This window comes from Heliangelus exortis, chromosome Z (assembly GCF_036169615.1).
Source record: "Heliangelus exortis chromosome Z, bHelExo1.hap1, whole genome shotgun sequence".
In the NCBI taxonomy this organism is placed as follows: domain Eukaryota; kingdom Metazoa; phylum Chordata; class Aves; order Apodiformes; family Trochilidae; genus Heliangelus; species Heliangelus exortis.
Genome location: NC_092454.1, coordinates 20,522,778 through 20,541,769, shown reverse-complemented (window position 1 = coordinate 20,541,769; position 18,992 = coordinate 20,522,778). Strand labels below are relative to the sequence as shown.

The following is an 18,992-nucleotide window of genomic DNA, read 5'->3' as shown; positions in this document are numbered from 1 at the left end:
GAAAAAGGGAGTAACACCTGTGACCCTCCTGTGGGGAGGACTGTGTGTGGCAGACAGGAGACCAAAGCTGACCAAATGAAGTATTCCATTCCACATGCAACAGATTCAGTATAAATCTGACCCAAGGGTCAACCTTTCTCTTCGTCCACGGCCAGCATCCTGGGAGGATTCTGTTCATTCATCTGCTTTTGATACATGCCCTCCTAAATCTGTGTGTTCCTGCCTCCAGCTCTCATCTGCCACTGATTCCAGAAGCCCAGTTTGGGACTTTTCCAGGGCTGCTCTGCAGCTTTGGTAGTGATGTGGGAAGGGAGGGGAAGCGTGACAGTGTTTTTGTATATACTTGGTATGGTATGCAGAACCAAGGGTACTGCTTGGTTCTGAGGAACATATTGTGCTCCAGAAGGAGATAGGAAATAAAGTTGTCACAGCTGCAACCCTCATTTGGGGATGAGTGGACAAGATAGAAAGGTAAGAGTTTAAGAACGTGATCTCTAAGGCTTTCTTGAAGAACCTAACAATATTATTAACAAAATGCCAAAGTGGCTCATGTGGAGTTTAGGGCAGCTGCTTTCTATCCAGAAACTGATGACCTCTGCATATTCTGACACCTTAGAAGTGGTAACAACTGCATGAACAATGAATGAAAGACGGCCTGCTCATGGGGTCAACACAGTCCAAGACAGGTTGCTGTTTTCTAAGTGTGTTGTTGCAAAAGTGACCAGGTTGTCTTTCGCGCCTCTGGCAAGAAATCTTCATTTTCCTTGCAAACTACATTTTTTTAAACCTCTCACTTCCCTCTAGCTGAGATATATCACCAAGCATCCTCTCCTGCTTGGAAACTCTATTCACCTCTACCTAACAGGAAGAAACTACTCCACAAGTTTGTCTCTAGTCAAAGGATTTCCAGTACCTATCAGGACTGCTTTGTGGGCTGAAGATACAGAATGGAGCATTCTTTCACTCTTAAATGATCTCATATTGTCTCTTCATTCCCCTTTCTGCCTAAATTAGTAGTCTTCCAAAAGAAATAAAATTAATTCCTCCTAGTAGGAAAGTGTCACAAACACCAGATATTTCTTTAGACTTGCTTATTCCTTCTGCTGGGGTTCTGCTCTTGCCATTCTTCTCCACTTCCTGAACCTCACAATCTGTCTTCCCCTTCCCCTGACCTCCTTACCATATCCCTCTCAGTCCTCAAGCCAGTCATTGGTTATAGCACCACTCGCCTTTTATGGAGCATTTTCAATCTCTTGAAGGCAGAGGGAAAACCAAACCTGCAAACATGTAGCTCTAGGGATGCCGGTAGCTAGACAGATGTACCAGTGTAACTGTCTCTAAGAGGCATTGTTTCAAGTCATTTTAATAGACTGGTAATTGTATTTATAGGTTTGGATATAGGGTCTTCAGAAAATCATCTTGGAAGAACAAAACCAAAACAAAGTTTTTATGTATTACTAATATTGAGCAAGATGTCACATTTGATTTCAGATGGATTCATATTTTGCTGAAATGAAACATGAATAGCTTCTTTATGTTGTCTTCAAAACTATTCCAACTTTCTACGTTATCTTTATTACGTATGTCAAAATAATTATAATTCCTCTTGATTTAAATAAGGTTAGCTCATTGACATTTGATGCCAGAACTGAGAAACATGTGGACAGATTAATGTTCTTTGTTTGAACTTTAAAGACACTCATGGCTTGGCTTTGTGAATGATTTCAGAAGGGCTCTCCCCAGGCTTGCTGCAAGTGCACTGATGGCTGATAAGGCTGATGTGGGGCAGGCAGTGTGGTTGCAAAAGGCCCAGCAGAAAGTGTCCTGTTAGAGGACAGCCACGGCATGGTGCTTTCTGTGCTGTCTTTTCTTCTCGAGACTGATTCTCCATGTGTTCTCAAAGGAGGCAGCAGTGTTATGGATGGTATCTCCATGTCTCCCGACTGGAGGCCAGAGTGGGCCACTGATGGCAGTCAATATGGACAAAGCTGAGGGATTGTTTCAGGGAGTCCTTGTGTCTCCTCTTTGGGGCTCCTCTGTTGTAGCAGCTGGTGGCAAGTTCACCATAGAGCACAATCTTAGGGAGGGGGTGATCCTCCATCCTGCCCATAACAGCTGCGTCCTCAGTATCATGGCCTCAGTACTGGTGACCCCTGCCTGTTCAAGGACGGTAACATTGGTCACACAGTCAGTCCAGTGGATGTTTAGGATTGTACGGAAGCAGCACTGATGGGAGCATTCAAGGAGTTGCAGGTGGTGGCAGTAGATGACCCATGATTCAGACCCATATAAAAGAGTAGACAGAACAATGGCTCTGTAGGCACTGATCTTTGTACTTTTCTTCAGGTGTTTATTGCTCCAGACTTTTATGAAGTCATCTGGATGCTCTGTATGTCTTTGCTAATCTGTTCTCTATCTCTTTGTCGATACTGGTGTTTAAGGAAATAATGCATCCCACATAGCTCAACTGCTGGACTGACTTAAGCTCTGATTCACCTATGGTGATGTGGGGATGATGGAAGTCTTCCTGTGGTGCAGGCTGGTAGAGAACTTCTGTCTTCTTCAAGTTGACTGCCCAAAAGATCTGTACCCTCTGCAAAGCAGGATGTTATGTGCTGCAGAGCTGCCTTCTGTATGAGCAATGAGGGCGGCATCATCAGCAAAAAGCAGCTCATGGACATGGTCATTTAGACTCTTGGTGTGGGCCTTCAGTCGCCTTGAGTTGAATAGGCTCCCATTGGTACAATATTGGATGTAAATGCCATTTTCTTCATTGAGATCTGCCATGGCCCTTTGGAGCATCGTGCTGAAGAAGATTGTGAATAGAGTGTGTGTGAGAATGCAGCCTTGTTTCACGCCATTGATTACTGGGAAGGATTCAGAGAGTGCATTGCCATATCTGACTTGGCCCCACTTATCCTCATGTAATAGGATGATCGTTTTGAGGAATCTGGGGGGCATCCTAATCGTTCCAAGATTTGCCACAGGCCCTTTCTACTCAAAGTGTCAAAAGCTTTAGTGAGGTCAATGAATGTCACATAAAGACCTTCGTTCTGTTTCCTACACTTCTCTTGCAGTTGTCTGAGAACAAATACCATGTCTGTGATATTCCTATTGGCTCTGAAACCACATTGGCTTTTGGGTAGAACTTTGTCTGCTATAGCAGTACTAATCTATTCAGAAGTATTCTTGCAAGGATTTTTCCAGGAATGGAGAGCAGAGTTACACCTCGGTAGTTGGAGCAGTTTGACTTTTTTCTTCTTGTACAGGGTGATGGTGACTGCATCACGGAGATCTTGTTCCCAGCAGCTCACAAGGACCTCGTGAAATTTAGCATGGAGTGTTTGGCTTCCATGCTTCCAGACTTCAGATGGGATTCCATCAGCCCCAGCTGCCTTGCCAGTTTTCAGCTGCTGCATGGCTTTAAGAGTCTCTCCCAAAGTAAGGGCTATGTCCAATTCAGTTTTTACTGGTTGTTGTGTCATGATGCTGAATTGCTGAGCCTTGGACTACTCAGCTGGCACTGAAGAGTGATAATTTTCAGGATGGAGGTTTTACCTGTGAGAAGCATTTGACCATCTCCATTGAGCAGGGGGCTTTGAACCTTGTATGTGGGTACATAGACGGCTTTCAGCACTTCATAGAACCCTCTGTGGTCACTCGTAATAGTTCCTAGGCACATATTTTAATCTTTTCTGCTAAGTTGATCCACCACTTGTTCTGGATGTCTCAAAGTTTCTGTTGGAGCTTACTGCATGCAAGATGAAAGGCTGCTTTTCTTACAAGCAAAATGGCTGAGCGAGGTGTGCTTGGTGAGCGGTTCTCTTCTTTGTCAACAATTCCTGGATCTCTTGGCTGTTTTCATCAAACCAATCTTTGTTTTTCTTTTAGAAGAACCCTAGGGATTCTTCAGAGGACTGCAGGATGCTATTTTTCATGTGTTGCCAAAGCACGTTAGGAGAGGGATCTATGGGATGATCTAAAAGTCTAGCTTGAAGGTTTACCTGGAAGCTGTTTCTCACTGTATCTTTTTGAAGATTGTTAACTTTAAGCCTCCTCCTTGGGATGCCACCAACTCTTAGGTCTGGGATTAAAGTAGAGGGTAAGTTTGCATGGCACAGGGCAGTGATCTGTATGACATTCTGCATTGGGCATCACTCAGGTATGACAGACATCGTAAACATTTCTCTGGCACACTAAGACATAGTCAATGAGGTATCAGTGCTTGGATCAAGGATGCATCCAGGCTGTCTTTCTGCTGGAAGATAGTGTTGGTGATGGTGAGCTGCTGCTCAGCAGAAAAACTCTAGCAGGAGATGTCCAATTGTCATTACAGTTACCAACACCATGCTAACCTAGTACTCCTTTCCAGGCTTCATAGTTCTTTCCTACTCTGGTGTTGAAGTCACCAAGGATTATTATCTTATCATCTGCAGGAACCTTTTGGGTGAGACTGTGCAGGTCTGTGTAGAATAATTTTACTTTTTATTACTTTTTATGGTTAGCTTGGAGGGTTGGGGCATATATACTGAAGAGAACAACATGTTGCTTGTTGTGTAGTGGGAGGTGTAAGGGGAAATAACGCAATCAGAATGACCTGTTCACAGATTTTCAGGTTTGGAGGCAATGGAGTTTTTAATCATGCTCCTGAGGGAGGGTCAGGGTTTGCCTTACCAACAGAGTGTGTAGCTGGCACCATGTTCTTCAAGACTACCTTCCTCATGAACTTCACTGAGAGCAGCAATGTTGATGTTAAGTTGTGGCAGTTCGTGGGCAATTAGAGCAGAATTACACTCAGGATGCCCACTATCAGCTGTAACAAGCATGGTTCTGATGTTCCAACATGCAAGTGTCAATCTGAGCACACCTTTAGAGGCAGGTGTATGCCCTTGTGAGGTTGTGAGCTATGCTGGCGGTGGCATATGCCTCCAGTAGGGTCTCCCATGCCAGACAGGTCACAACTGAAGGGTCAGACAAAGTGTGTCCATGGGCAGGATGGGCCCACTAGCCTTCAGGCAACCATCCTAGGAGGACAACTCTAACTCCAAATCCAGGAAGATGGAGCTCGTTTAGCCCTGTAAGGCCATCCATCTAAGAGAAGGATACTCTAACTAAACCTTTAAAGACACTACATATTCATATTTACTACATATACATATTCACACCTGCATTTTGTTGTCTAGTTTGCATTTCAGTGTGTAGTTTGAATATTTTACATTTAATGAATGAACGTGAATGTTGAACTCAGCCATTTTAAATTTTTAAAAATTTAAAACTTAAAAATGGAAATTAAAAAATTCAGTTTTGGAACAGTATTTAAAAAGTTGCTTGTTATAAGACAGTATGTCAGAATTTTTTCTTTCCTGAAAAGTATATCAAAATTCCAGCAAAGTGCTTTAAGTTAAGCCAATTCACCTGCTTTTTATAATATCATAAAATCACAGAAAGTTGGGGTTGTCACCAAACTAGTTAACTATATTTCATTTTTCAGTTTGACAAGTTAAGTAGGCAACATGAAATGCTTGGATATTACATCATTCCACAAGAAGAAGACAGAGAGAGGACCTCATGACTGGGAAGCATTGAGTATTAACCCAGCAACGGACCACAAGTTCAGCAGGGCCAGGTTGGCATCAGAAAACAAAGTGGAGCTCATAGAATTAGAAAGGCATATCTGGCTTTGCTTATTTAACTGCTTATTTAAACCAAACACAAAGCAAACTAAATGCTAAATTTGTAAATAGTATGTGCTAAGTATCCTTGGAAAACTGACATTTAACATTAATCAAATAAATGTACAATTTGCTTTATTCAGGTTCAGCTTTCAAGTAAATCTTTGAACATTTACATTTTTAAAATGTGGACCGTGTTCTGTGCATTCAATGCCATATTTTAGAAGGATGCGTCCTACATAATTCAAAAGTAAAATTATCTGAATGACCTGTGTTGGATACAGCACAATTTACAGCTTTGCAGAACAGCTTTTTTGACTTTTGAACATAAATCAGACAGATTATCCAAACAAAATACTAAACCATCATAGCTGTCAATTTAGAACAACTACTTTTGCTTGCAACCTGCAATAAACCTTTAAAGATAAGCAGATACAGGCATGGACCTCCAATGGTCCACAGACTCTTGAAAAAGGAATTTTTTTACTCCCATTCTATTTCAAAGGAAAGGCAACTGCTTAGGATCATCTCTTATAGTTCACCCAAGGTGAAGATTGTTGGTGCATTTGGGGTTCCTAATCCTATAGGTAAAAGGTGCACTAATTCTTTGAAATAAATCAGTAACAGCACAAAAATTGCAATTAAGGTTTAAAGCACTGCAGAAATGTTAAATATTAAACTAATATACTGATTACAAATATATGTCTTGATGACAGGCCAATATTTAGTTGTAACTGTAGTGCTAAACCATATTTACTACCATGCTAAATCACTTAAGATACTAATTTTAACAGAAATTTTTGTTTAAATCAAATATACAGGGAAGCAAATTACTATATTACTACTTCTGAGCTACAGAACTTCTGGCATGAGCTGAGAGTCTCCAGGGCATCACTGTGTAGAACACATATATTTGGCAAGAACATGTAATGAGAGGCAAAAGGAAAAGGCACAGCCACTGAAATGTAAAGCATGTCAGCAACACATGGAGGCAGTAGGGGTTTGTGCCTGAATTGTATTTATAATACTGCAAAGAATTTTGTACAGAACAACATACGCATTTGAGATCACAGAAGTGACAGAAACCATGAACTAGCCTGGCACCAGTGCACTCTGCTGTGAATAAAGGACAATGCATAGCCTTGATGCTTGCAGGGAACTGTAGCTGTGGCTCAGTCTCAGTCCGGTTCTTGTTTTCCTCTTACTCTACATATGATGTAATCTGTACCAGCCCTTTTACTGGTACTTGTTATTTCTCCCTCCACACCCTCCAGCTGTGCTGACAGCAAATTGGAAGAGCCAGTGCTTCGGGTGCTACCTACCACATGAAGAGGAGCAGCAGAGCAGCAGCAGCTCTGACCTATATCCTTGGGATCTAAAGCACAAGCAAACTCTAAGTAATGGGACAGAATGGTGCCTTGATACTCATCTGTGGAGGCTAGAAAGAACTTATGTTTCAAACCTGAGGAGAAGGTAAATAAAAGGGAAGAGAAGAGCCATCTAAGAGATGATGGCTTCTCAATCTCTGTTTTGTATATTTTTTTTCCCTCTTTTTTTTTCTTGAGTGACTTCTATGACTTCCTTCTTTTTGGACCTTCTAGTTCAGCTCTGGATATTGTCCAGTTTTACTGCCCTTTCACATGAATAACCCTCTCTGGAATGAGGCAAAATTTATTACAAATAGCAAAACACTATTTTGTACAAGTCAAATAATTTGAACATGCCCTAAATTTTCAGTCCTAGTTGTGGTCCTGGACAACAGTGTTCATCATATTTTCCTCAAAGAGATGTTTATCTCTGTGCTTCTTAAACAGCATTTGCCAGTCCTGTGAATCATATTCTGCAGATTTTTATGGCTTCAGGAATAACATACTCATTTGCTAAATCCCTTTCTCTACATAAAATTGTACAATCTCTGTGTCAAGAGTTTTCATTTAACAACTTCTTTACTGAAGCATCTGAAAGAAGATAGAAGAAAAATGGTAATGTGCAATTCCAAGAGCATCAAACACAGAATTTTCCTATGCTGCATTCTATTCTGGTTAAACAAATGTGAATTCTGCACAAACTAATCTCCATGACTGGAGCACGTTGGTTTGATCATACCATTTCTCATATAAATAACATGATCAAATAAATGGGAAAAGTGGGTATGCACTGTGGGAAGGAGAAACAGTCACTGAAACCTTATGCTTATTACAACTCATTGAAATGCATTTTTTCTCCCTTGTCCCAAGAAGGTTGAAAAACAAGTAATTAAGGAAATGCTAGAAATACTTTGACAGAAGATAGAAGCTGTCACAAAAAGTTTATTTTTGTACCATTTCACCTTCTATTTAAATGTGCAATTCAGAAGCCACTGAATTTTACTACTGTGTAACAAGTACATAATGCACAAGAAAAGCAGTAATTTACTGTGTTTTTTAATTTTCAGGCTCTTGACACCAGTTGAAGGAACACAGAATTTTCCTTTACTACCCATGAAATCTTACCATATGTTCACACACACATATGAAGCAACAGCAAGGTTTCAATTTAAACAGAGAAAACTTGCTGGTACACAGCATCCAGCCTAACATGGCAGTGACATCCAGTACAAAAGCTTTGTGTTCACTGAGTTGCATTCCTCCAGGTACACACTTGCCAACTTAAGGGTATCATATTGGCAGGGTCAGAGACAAAGCAAAGTCTAGTCATTGACATGCGAATCTTCTCTGGCTTTTCCGCATACATTTTCTGGCACTCCAAGATAGTCTGTAACTTTATTTCTATTTCCATTCTACAGACAATATCATAAAAAATGCAGAATTGCTCAGATACTGTTGAACCCCAGGGCACTGTCAGCAGTAATGCATAGCTACAAAGCTTGTTAGGGAGAAAAATAAGGCATAAACTTCTAAATACATTCAGATACCTCATGTTACAAACAGGATTTTTTAAAAGCCCCCACAAATCCGATGCCCTCTGAATTTAGAAGTACGAAAGAAATCAAATAGAAGCTAGGCAAAGAAAGGTTTAAGAACTCACTTATATGGCTGATATTTTTAAAGAATTGATAAATCATTAGAAATATGCTTCTTAGTTCCTCCCAGGTTGAGAAGCTGAAGACTCAATGTGTTTGAGATATGAAATACCAAAACCAACTTTGATATGACTCCCACCACCTAAGTGGGGGAAAACCTGTGTATGTTACATTCACATGAATTGGATAAAGATTAGAGACAGAGGTAGATACTCTTGAAACTGCCACTGTAACCAAAGCTTAAAAGTATCTTACACATCTAGCCACATGTTCACCAGGAGCTGAAGCAACAGAAAATAACCATTTCTTTCATTAATATTTTTACTACATGTACGTAATGCTATCTCAAATGTTTAAAAAAAAACACAAAAAAACCAGTCTATTTTTAAAGAGAATGTGACCCAGAATGAAAACAAGAGATGCAGAATGCTGCAAAGCTTGTGAATGCCATTCAAAGCTTCCCATCAACAAAGTGCTGAGCAGTCTTGAGAAGTTAGGAGCAGAACTCTGCTTGAAATTTGTGAAGGTACATAAAAAGAGTAAGACATACCCATGGTGGTCCTACTGAGGTGACAGTGTTTAACATTTTTTAAATCTGGGGAGTTCTGCTACAGTGAGAGAACAGCAGCATAAGCCCCAAAAAAGGAGTCCTGAAGAGAACTATTTTCATCCTGCTTCCCAAGAGCATTTTTGCTTTCCTTTGCAACAAGATGTCAGAAAGATAAAAATACCATATTTTACATCAGAAGTGAAGTATGCAGCCAGAAGGGAAACTGGGAGGTAGGAGTGTATAGGAGACAATGTAGTTGATGAGACATACTGAAAGAAAACTATGGTTTGAAGAATGCAAGGGAATACTCTAAGAAATAATTTACATGGATGGAAAATCATTCCTACAAAACTGCTATATCGCAAGTTTGTCAATAAACTTTAACAATGTTAATGCTTAGCAGGTAAATTAATTTGCATATGAGTGATAAATTAATAAACCTGCTTTCACAAAATAGCATTTGATTGAAAATATTTTTATTTTTGTAACCTTCAAAACACTTTCATTAATTAAAATTATATGCTCTTTAGATATGGACACATTTCCTACTTGCTCAAAAACATATCACATACATCTCATTTACTATATATATAATGAAGAAATGTAATAGTCTAATTAATTTTTCATCACTTATTAAAATTGTTTAAAATATAATTTACAGAATAAATGTAGTGACAAATTGTCTGCAGCCAGCCACATACATCTATAGACAATACATATAAAAGAACAGATGACAGAATTCTATAGTAAGCAAAAATATACCTATATAACCTCAGATTCTCATGTGTTACTAAACACTATGTATATCCATTTCTGTACACACCCATGAATGCTTACAGTGGGTACAGACACAATCCAAAATTCTCTCTCAATATGGACTCCCTTATTACCATAGGGAACAGAGTATGTTTCAGTACAAGGTAAGAAGCAACCTAGTCTACAGGTATTTTCAGAATTATTACATACATCATAAGTGAGCTGAAAATTATATTTGGCATATTTCAAGCCACAAAAAAATAAAAGGTAGACAACTGCTTTCAGTATCTGGGAAGCAAGTTTTCAAGACCCATCACTGACATGCCTCATGTTATTTGTCAGATTAGAAATAACACTGAAAAAGTTGTCTTCTGGAGTCACTGGAGTATTCTTTCCTAAAATCAAATAGCATCTAAGGAAAGAGAGATGCAAGGTAATTTCTTCTGTGAGAAAATGAAAAAATTATAACAGGAACAGAACAAAAAAAATCAGTTAGGTGCCTTTGCAAGTAAGAACGGCCCAAACATAAAACATTATCAAGTCATAAGAATATTAAGTCTTAGCAGACTTAGCTGGTGTTATGACCCAGCTACTTTGATCAGTGTAAGAAAGGATAAGTCATATTAATTTTCACTTAAGTGACATATCATGTTGATTATGTATGACATTTTGTTGGCCTACAGTATTTGCCAAACAACTGGTTTCCATAATGTGCTCATCAGTGCTGTCAGTAAGATCAGTAAGCTGACCAGCTGATTTGTGAAGTCATATGTCTGCAATATTTTCAGTTAGGGTTTGATCACAGAGCTCCTCATACAACCTGAAAGCCTGAGCAGTTTGGCAACTTTTCTCATCCATAGCTGAGAGCTGAATAAAAGACAAGTGTGACAAATACAATAAAAAACCTGACATAGTAAGGGAAGTAAAAGGAAGATGGTGGGCACAGAGCAGAGAAGGCAAACAGAAATTTTAATAAAGTTTAACATAGGTCATTTGATATTAGAAAGAAAAAAAAAAGATGACAGGCAAAGACAGGAATAAAAGGAAAATCACTGGAAAAAAAAAAAAAAGCAGTATTACATGACATAAAGATAGTAACATAGGCACAGCTCCGGTTTCATGGTGTTACAATATTACATTGACAATAAAATGTCAATAAAGCAAAACTACAAAATCTGTGTGTTTTGCATCCTTTTTCAGAAAGTCTAGTCTCATGAGAATTATGTGAAAGAGCAAGGAGATTTGTTATTTGTTATACCAGGTTTCAACAGCAAACATGGTCACAAATATTCCCTTGCTCCACAGCTCTCATTTAAGGGGATATATGACAGAGTATCAGACAGTAAACCTTCTGTAGCTAAAACACCACGGCCACCTAGTCCTATAAATAGGGACCAAAGAGTACTCCATACAAAACTTCACTAGTCATGCTCATGGGTTTCTGGTGTTAACAGTTTCAAATAAGGAGGGAGCATATATCATCCTATGCTAATAAGTACACAAAAAGATTAAGCTGCACATATTTAAAATATGACTGCTGCATTATTTTTAAAATATGCAATTCAAAATGCACCATTACTCCTAATAATCTTTCATTCTCCATAATTTGCTTTTTTCAGAAGGTAAAATATTTAGCACACAACTAATCCTTCCTCCCTATTTTGAAACAACCAACACCTCCAGTTCCAGGAAGAGCTTCATTGTGCCAATATCAAACCCAAAGCTGTCTGTGTTCTCTGGAGCAGGTTTACCTTAGCACAATAACTATGGCAGTCTGGCTCACATAAATGACAGAATAAAAGATATGCAAGACCCCCCATCACATTATCATAGGAGGTACTAATTTCAACAATAAAAATTGTATGCATACAGCTAGCTAAGCTAGCCAGCTAGCTAAGGGGAGATCAATCAAAGCTTAGACCAACTTAGACCAGATGATTTGTATCACTTCTGCACAAATAATTAGGATGAGGAGGGGGGGGAAATAATAAATTAAAACAATTACACTTCACATTTCCCCAAATGTTAATGCAAAGAAAAGTGTGCTGATTTAAGTAAAGTCCTAAGGAGCCTTGATGATAGATTTACCTATCTCTAAAACCTGACTGGCACATGCAAAACAAAGGAAGAATTAGTTGAAAAGCTGTAAATTGTGCAGGAGCTCATTTCATTGAGCTATGGCATGTAAACACCAATGGACAAGCTTCCCAAGGTCATCTGAACAGACAGGAAGGCAGGGCAACTTTTCACAAACCAGTATATTCCAGAAGATCAGCGACCAAATCTTCCGCTAGAGCACGTAAACATTTTCACTGAATTTGACAGTTATTCCTACTGACACCTGTGGGGGGCAGTTTGAAACTTCTGTAGTAAACCATGCTTCATCTACTCACTCCTTCCCAGCTGGTGCTTAGCAACTTGTCATATAACTCCAGGGCAAGTAGTGTATGTGTGTGCATTTGTATAAACACATCAGTCACAGTCATTCCACTAACTCATCAGCATGAGACTGTTGCATATTTACCTGCCTCATTCCATTAGTAAACATTTATGGAAAAGTCATGGCTGCAACTTCCCCATCTCACAAGAACTATAAAATGTTAGTGCAATTTGTTTTCCGAAGCCACTGGCAACTAGTGAAACTCCTGAATGGCCATTATAAACTTAAATAATCTATGTAGATAATCTTAAAGAATTCATGTAGATAAAAGTAACAACTAGAGAACACTGGCATTTATGATTGTGCTTGTTATTCTTTTGCCTAAGTGTTAGATATCTAGTCTGTGTATAATTTGATCAATTAAGCAAGCAACATATTAAATTCTCATCGAAAAGTTACAAGTACTAGACAGCTGAATTCACTACAATTATTGTAGTTTAATTACAACTGAAAATGTGGACACTTCTCTCTCTCACCTGAATGGTTGGTGGATCATTTCTTTTTTTCCTTATCCATGCTGCAAAAGAAATAAAGTACAAAGATCACAGGCAGTATTAAAACTTAAAATTATTATGAATTTGTAACAAAAAAAGTTTATATTAAAAATAACAATAATTTTTTTAAGATATATAAAGTCAGACATAAATAAAGTCATATATAAATAAAGGCATATATAAAGTCAGACACCCACGACTATATTTTCTATGTCAATGCTCTCAGTTTTCACAGGAGGAAGGGGAGTTTCCTAGACCCGGGAGATTTATGTCCACTCCTATTGCAGACACCAATGATTAGTAGGGCTGACAGAAGGTAGCAATCCAAAGGGACCCTGCTGCAGACTCTCTCATGTCTTGCTTCAGCCAGTCAAATGATTAGAAATAGGTCCAATGATTATAGGCATTATTTGGACAAATAAGCTTACTGTGGACAAGGCAATACACATTGCTCTTTAACAGGATCATATCACATTTTCAATCCACACAATTGGATACTAGGTTGTATATTTTGTAGACATTTGTCTTTTCTGCTCTTATTTTTCAAATGAATGAGTAGCAGAATGCAAGAGGTAATTAACAAACAGAAGGACAGACATAAGGAAAGCCAGTTCCATGTGCTGAGATGTAGTAAAATATTCCTATGTAGGGTTTTTTTGATAATTAAGATGTTTGTCTTAATTGTGTGTGATTGTGTGTGAAAATTACATTAATTGTGTGTGAAAATTACATTTTCAGTATGATCCAGTCAAATTCCTGGTCTGACCTGCAGCTGTCTATAAAAATTTCAGAAATGCTTTAAGAAGGATTCAAATTTTAGTTTTCTAACACTCTCTGTGCCGTACCTTCAGGGAGACTAAGGAATAAGTCAGACAGCAGAACCTGAACACTAAAAGCTGCGCTGAGTCATAATGTCACCTCACCACTGAAAACAGTAATAACACCGTGCTTCAACAGTGCTTGCAATGTTATGAAACTGGTTTTAAAAGGAATAGCTTCCAATTAACACAAGAAGAGAATTAAGAAAGGCAGAATGATTTTCCTTAGCTTGAAATTTAGCCATCATGGTAAGGCTGACAGCCTTAGGTCAAGGTAATGGTAAAACACCTGTAATGATACAATGCAATTAACTACTTGGAGGTTTTGTCTACCAGATTACACTTCATGAAGATGTGTTCTTTTAAATACCATTCTCAAACATCTTTTCCTAAAAGCAGTCCCTGCCAGCTCTTCTCAAAAGTTTTTTGGTCCTAACACATTAATCCCAAATTTGCCATGGTAGAGAAATGACAGAGTCCTGAACAGTTAACATCACCCTTTCTGCAAAGGTTTTATGTTAGTGGAAAGAAAAAACAGCCAACTAAGATAACCCAAACTATGCCTAAATTATTTTCTATTAAAACTATAGATCTATAAAACACATTACATGTATATGTAGTATCTGGAAACATTGAAATGTTATGAGGAGTTCCAAATGACTGAGACTGGCACTTCCTAGCTGCCAACCTTGTAGACACTCTTTGTAAAAGTACCAACAATGCTACTAGATAAAATCATAGCACACAAGTCTACTCTCCTGACAGAAGTCCTCTTTGTACTAAGAAACAGCTTCAAAATCATCCATAAAAGCAAGTTAAGTGGTAGAAGTATCAGGTCTAGTGAAGTATGTATACTAGACAATAGCCAATAAAAGATACAGCTGCAGGAAGTCAAAACAAAATCAACAAAAAATCCAAACAAAAAGTAGTAGTTTAAAATGTGTTGTAAAAAATTAAGTTTTATCCATACAAAATTTAAGGTGTTACTTTTCAACAAAGTCATCATCTGCCTTGCCATGCCTTGCCTCTGCCCTATGAAGATACAACACTGGTTTCCATTCCACAGGTCTCTGAACCTAAAAGTTGCTCCACTGTTTTTTATTTTGGAATTGTCAGCTGCATTCTAAATCTAACTGATTACAATTGATGACCCTTCAAGAAAACATCCTAAATTTTGAAATGCTACAAAATTTAAGCTGCAGTTAGAAAGTAGTTCTAAAATACAACTGTTGTAATAGATTTTCCTTCAGTAGCAGATGGGACTTTTAGGCAGTTACTTGATTAATGTTTTCCAGATGAATGAAATATTTCTATTAAAAGATTTTATCAGTTAATTTTTATGTGTCACAACTTAACAATCCACAGCCAGAAAAAGGAAGGTTAACATGTGTCCTGTGAGCCGAAGTCGTGAAGCACAGGGTGTTACACAACCCATTTTCATTCATTAATAGATTTCAGTTTGTTCCAATACTCAAAAGCAACAAAGAAATCCTTAATTTAGGAAAATTTATTGTCTCAAGCATTCTATGATCAGACTGCACCTATTTATATACACAAATAATGCACATAGTTGGAACACTGCACTGTTTTTCTTTCCAGCTATAACAAGCATTTGAATGCATGGTTTTACAGGAGCTGTCAACCTTTCTAATAAGTGTTAGAATTACGGATCTTTTTCAGTTTAACTGTAAATAAAACTTAATAACACAATTATGGGATACCATCTTCCAAATAACTCCAGGTAGATTAATTTTAACATCTCTAATCAGTTGTATTAGAAAATAATTATTTAATGAAAGATTCCTTCACTGCTGTGTAGCTGAGGGGGAAATACAGTAACAAAATCTACTAAAATCTCTTTATAGAGATCTTCAAGTTACTCAGCTTCAGTATATAATATTCCATCTGTGCAAATCCATTTCTCAAACACTGGATATAAAGCACAGATCAAGATATAAGAATAAAAGAAAACATCATCTGAATTGAGAGAATTTTATTAGTATATCATACTGAAGTGTCTAAACAGTTATATTCAAATCTTGTGGAAACCTAGCATCTTCAGGAGGAAAATTCCAGGCATGTATCACAGAACCATAGAATGGTTTATGTTGGGAAGGACCTTTAAGATCATCTAGTTCCAACTCCTCTGCGATGGTCAGGACAACTCCCACTAGGCCAGGTTGCTCAAAGCCCTATCCAATCTGGCCCTGAACACTTCCAGGGATGGGGCAGCCACAACTTCCTTAGGCAACCAGTATCTCACCACCCTCACAGGAAAAAATGTTTTCCTAATGTCTCACCTAAACCTCCCCTCTTCAAGTTTTAAACCATTCCCCTTGTCCCTCTCACTACACACCTGTATGTACTTCATACTGAGTAAACTCTCAGTCCTATACTCACTAAACTCTCGGGGCTGATTCATAAACATCCTCTACACAGTCTAAGCAGCAGCTTCAACAGATAATTTCTGTAATCTGAATATCTGGTTTACCTATTTTAAAATAATTTTATAGTTTTGTACTTGGTCTCTGTGACTTTATTGCACATTTATAATCTGATAAACACATTGCCAAAAATCAGTCCCTTATTTTATCAGATGCTCAGGTTGACTATCATAGATACACAAACAGATTTAACTCAGACCCTCTTCAAATTTCACTGCAGCCTGCTCCCGCTCCTAAAACAACCCCTTGTCCAAGGTTTTGTGCAGGTTGCTCTCAGACAACTCACAGAATTGGTTTTGTTGGATAAGACCTTTAAGATCAAGTCCAACCATGAACTTAAGTATGAACTTAAGTATTTCCAGGGACAAATTTTTCATTCATTTCAGTCACAAGAGGTTTCTTTTCAAGTAACACAGTGTGGTGTAGGGAAACAAGAAGGAAAGGGTGCTGAGATGATTGCTTCTAAATGAAATACCCATTAAGAATTATTTGCAAGTGAAAAAACTGAGTCCTGGCAGAACAAAGACAGAACATGTGAAAGCAGCTTCCTGAAGACCAGAGAAAAAGGGGAGGAACTTCAGTGTAAGGAACTTCAGTGTAGTACTTAAAGTGAAAAGCCTGAGAAGGCTAGACAAGGAGACTGTCATTGCTGAACCAGTGTTCTGGCTTGGGCCAGGATAAAGGTAATTTTCTGTCCTGTAATTTTGTTTTCAGCTAAATCTCTTGTAAGTAGCTGCACTTGCTGAAATTAATAGTAAGTTTCTCAGAAAGTATCTGCTTCTGGGACTGATGTTTATAGTTACAGCTAGAGACTGGTGTGCAGAACCAAGGACACTGCTCAGTTCTGAGGAACATTTTGCCCTCCGGAAGGAGAAAAGGAGTAAAGAGGTCACACCTGAAGCCCTCCTTTGGGGAGGAGCGGACAACATAAATGACCAAAACCGACCAAAGTCATACCCACACATGTCATACTCAGTATTAATTGGACGGATCACGAGGGTCAAACCCCTTCCTGCTTTTCCTTCCTCCCCTTCTTTACCTGTCCCTGTTTGTTTTGGCATCTGTCTGTTTGTCTGCCTGTGGTTCTGATCTGTACCAGCCTGAGTCTGTGTGTTCCTGCCTCCAGCTCCCAACTGTTGCTGACCCCAGGACTCCAGCCTAGACTTTCCCAGGACTGCCCTGCAGCCTCAGTGGTGACGTGAGAGTTATTGAGGGAAAGGGGGTGAAGAACATGGTATCAATTTTCCCGTATATTTGTATATATTTAGTAATATTTCCTTTTTATCATTATTGTTTCATTAAAGCTGTGTAGTGTAGTTTCCAACCCATAAGTCTCTGCCTTATTCTGTCTCCCTTCTTTATCAGGGAGATAAAGAGCATCTATCTATAGAGAGCATCTATCATTCGGTTAATTGCCAGGCCAGTGTTAAACTGTGACAACCAGCCAAAACTGATGTGGAGAGCTTTCAGATGTCCAAGTGCATACACACGATTTGGGGCCAAGGTGCCTGGATGCGTAAGCACGTGCGTAGCATGGAGGATTTAAATACAACTAAAAGCCAAAAAAATTCCAAGTGTAAAGAGAAAGCAGAAGTCAGGAAATTTACATAGCCTTCTAACTTTATAGTCATCTTTTATTACAGAGAAAACTGCAAAAATTTTTAAAATCTTCCTGCAAAGTCTCAGACTATGTACTGGAATGATTAGCATCCACAACAGCACAAATTATGAAGTGAACATACACAGAAAGAATGCATTGAGAAATTTTCAACAGTCTGGGCAGAAGATACAGAACAGAAATTCAGCACAGGTCTTGTGGGCCTGGTAAACTTGCAGACCAAAGAGTTAAAAACAGGGACAGAATTGTAATGAGCCTGGCACTCAGGCTTTTGTAGTATGGTTTGAACTCTCTACCCTTTCCATTCTCTCATTTCTTAATCACCGAGAATTTTTCATTTTACACAAGGCAGAAAAGAAGCAGCGATGAACTAACCTTCAGAGTATCCTACATCCCTAATTCACACTCCAACACACAGCAAGGGTACAAAAGTTCTCTGAACAGCCTCCATACCCGCAGGAGAAGTACCAATTCTGGCTTTTAAAATTATGTTCTACTTCCACAAAAATTTTCTCATGTTTAAATTGTCACTGGACAAAAAAATCACTGGTTCGCCTTATTTTTGGAATTCCCATACTTTCCAGATACCTGTATCTTCCAGAAGCATGCACTACATATTAATTGTGCTTTTACAATGCATGGGAAAAAGAAAGATATACAAATATTTTGTGTTTCTAGAGAAATTCAGTACTTAAGAGGAAAAGGCTGTTAGCTATCTAAGTACTATAAATTTTCCATTTCCCTGTGAATTTTTTCTACTTCGTGCTGACAAAAATCACAAAAAAATTGTGAATTTTTCTCTTAGCTCAGTACCATCTACTTCAGGGACAGTGAGCACAAATTAAATATAATGAGGTAAAACAAATATATTGCCATATTACCTCAAAACACACCGTAGTCTCCATTAATCTGGAGCTCACTGACAAATTACACCACAATAATGCCTGTGCATGGATTTTTCTTCCAAACATTCTTTTAATCACTCTTTGAACTCATGCAAATTTCCAACAAGCAGAATATTCAATGACAAGGAATTCCACAGTTTAACTACATACTGTGTAAACATTAAATTTGGTTGCTTTAAAACTAACAGCTTCTGGGAGATGCCTATTTATTATTCTCCCCATAAAGCATGCTGAATAATGGGTAGACTCTACCTACTATTTAAGGGGTTCCTT

General features: G+C 38.4%; 1 protein-coding gene and 1 long non-coding RNA gene across 2 annotated transcripts in view; one reads left to right on the top strand and one right to left on the bottom strand.

Annotated features, from left to right (window-relative positions):
* NDUFAF2 (NADH:ubiquinone oxidoreductase complex assembly factor 2) overlaps positions 1 to 18,992 on the bottom strand; it is a 42,439-nt gene that overhangs the window by 7,174 nt on the left and 16,273 nt on the right. Inside the window, exon 3 of the mRNA XM_071730634.1 lies at positions 12,917 to 12,957. Within this exon, the coding sequence (XP_071586735.1) occupies positions 12,917 to 12,957 (41 nt within the window). The remainder of the gene's footprint in view (positions 1 to 12,916; positions 12,958 to 18,992) is intronic.
* Positions 5,262 to 9,698, top strand: LOC139789658 (uncharacterized). The gene is made up of 2 exons (XR_011723217.1): positions 5,262 to 7,085; positions 8,546 to 9,698. It is a non-coding gene; the product is annotated as an uncharacterized lncRNA (long non-coding RNA).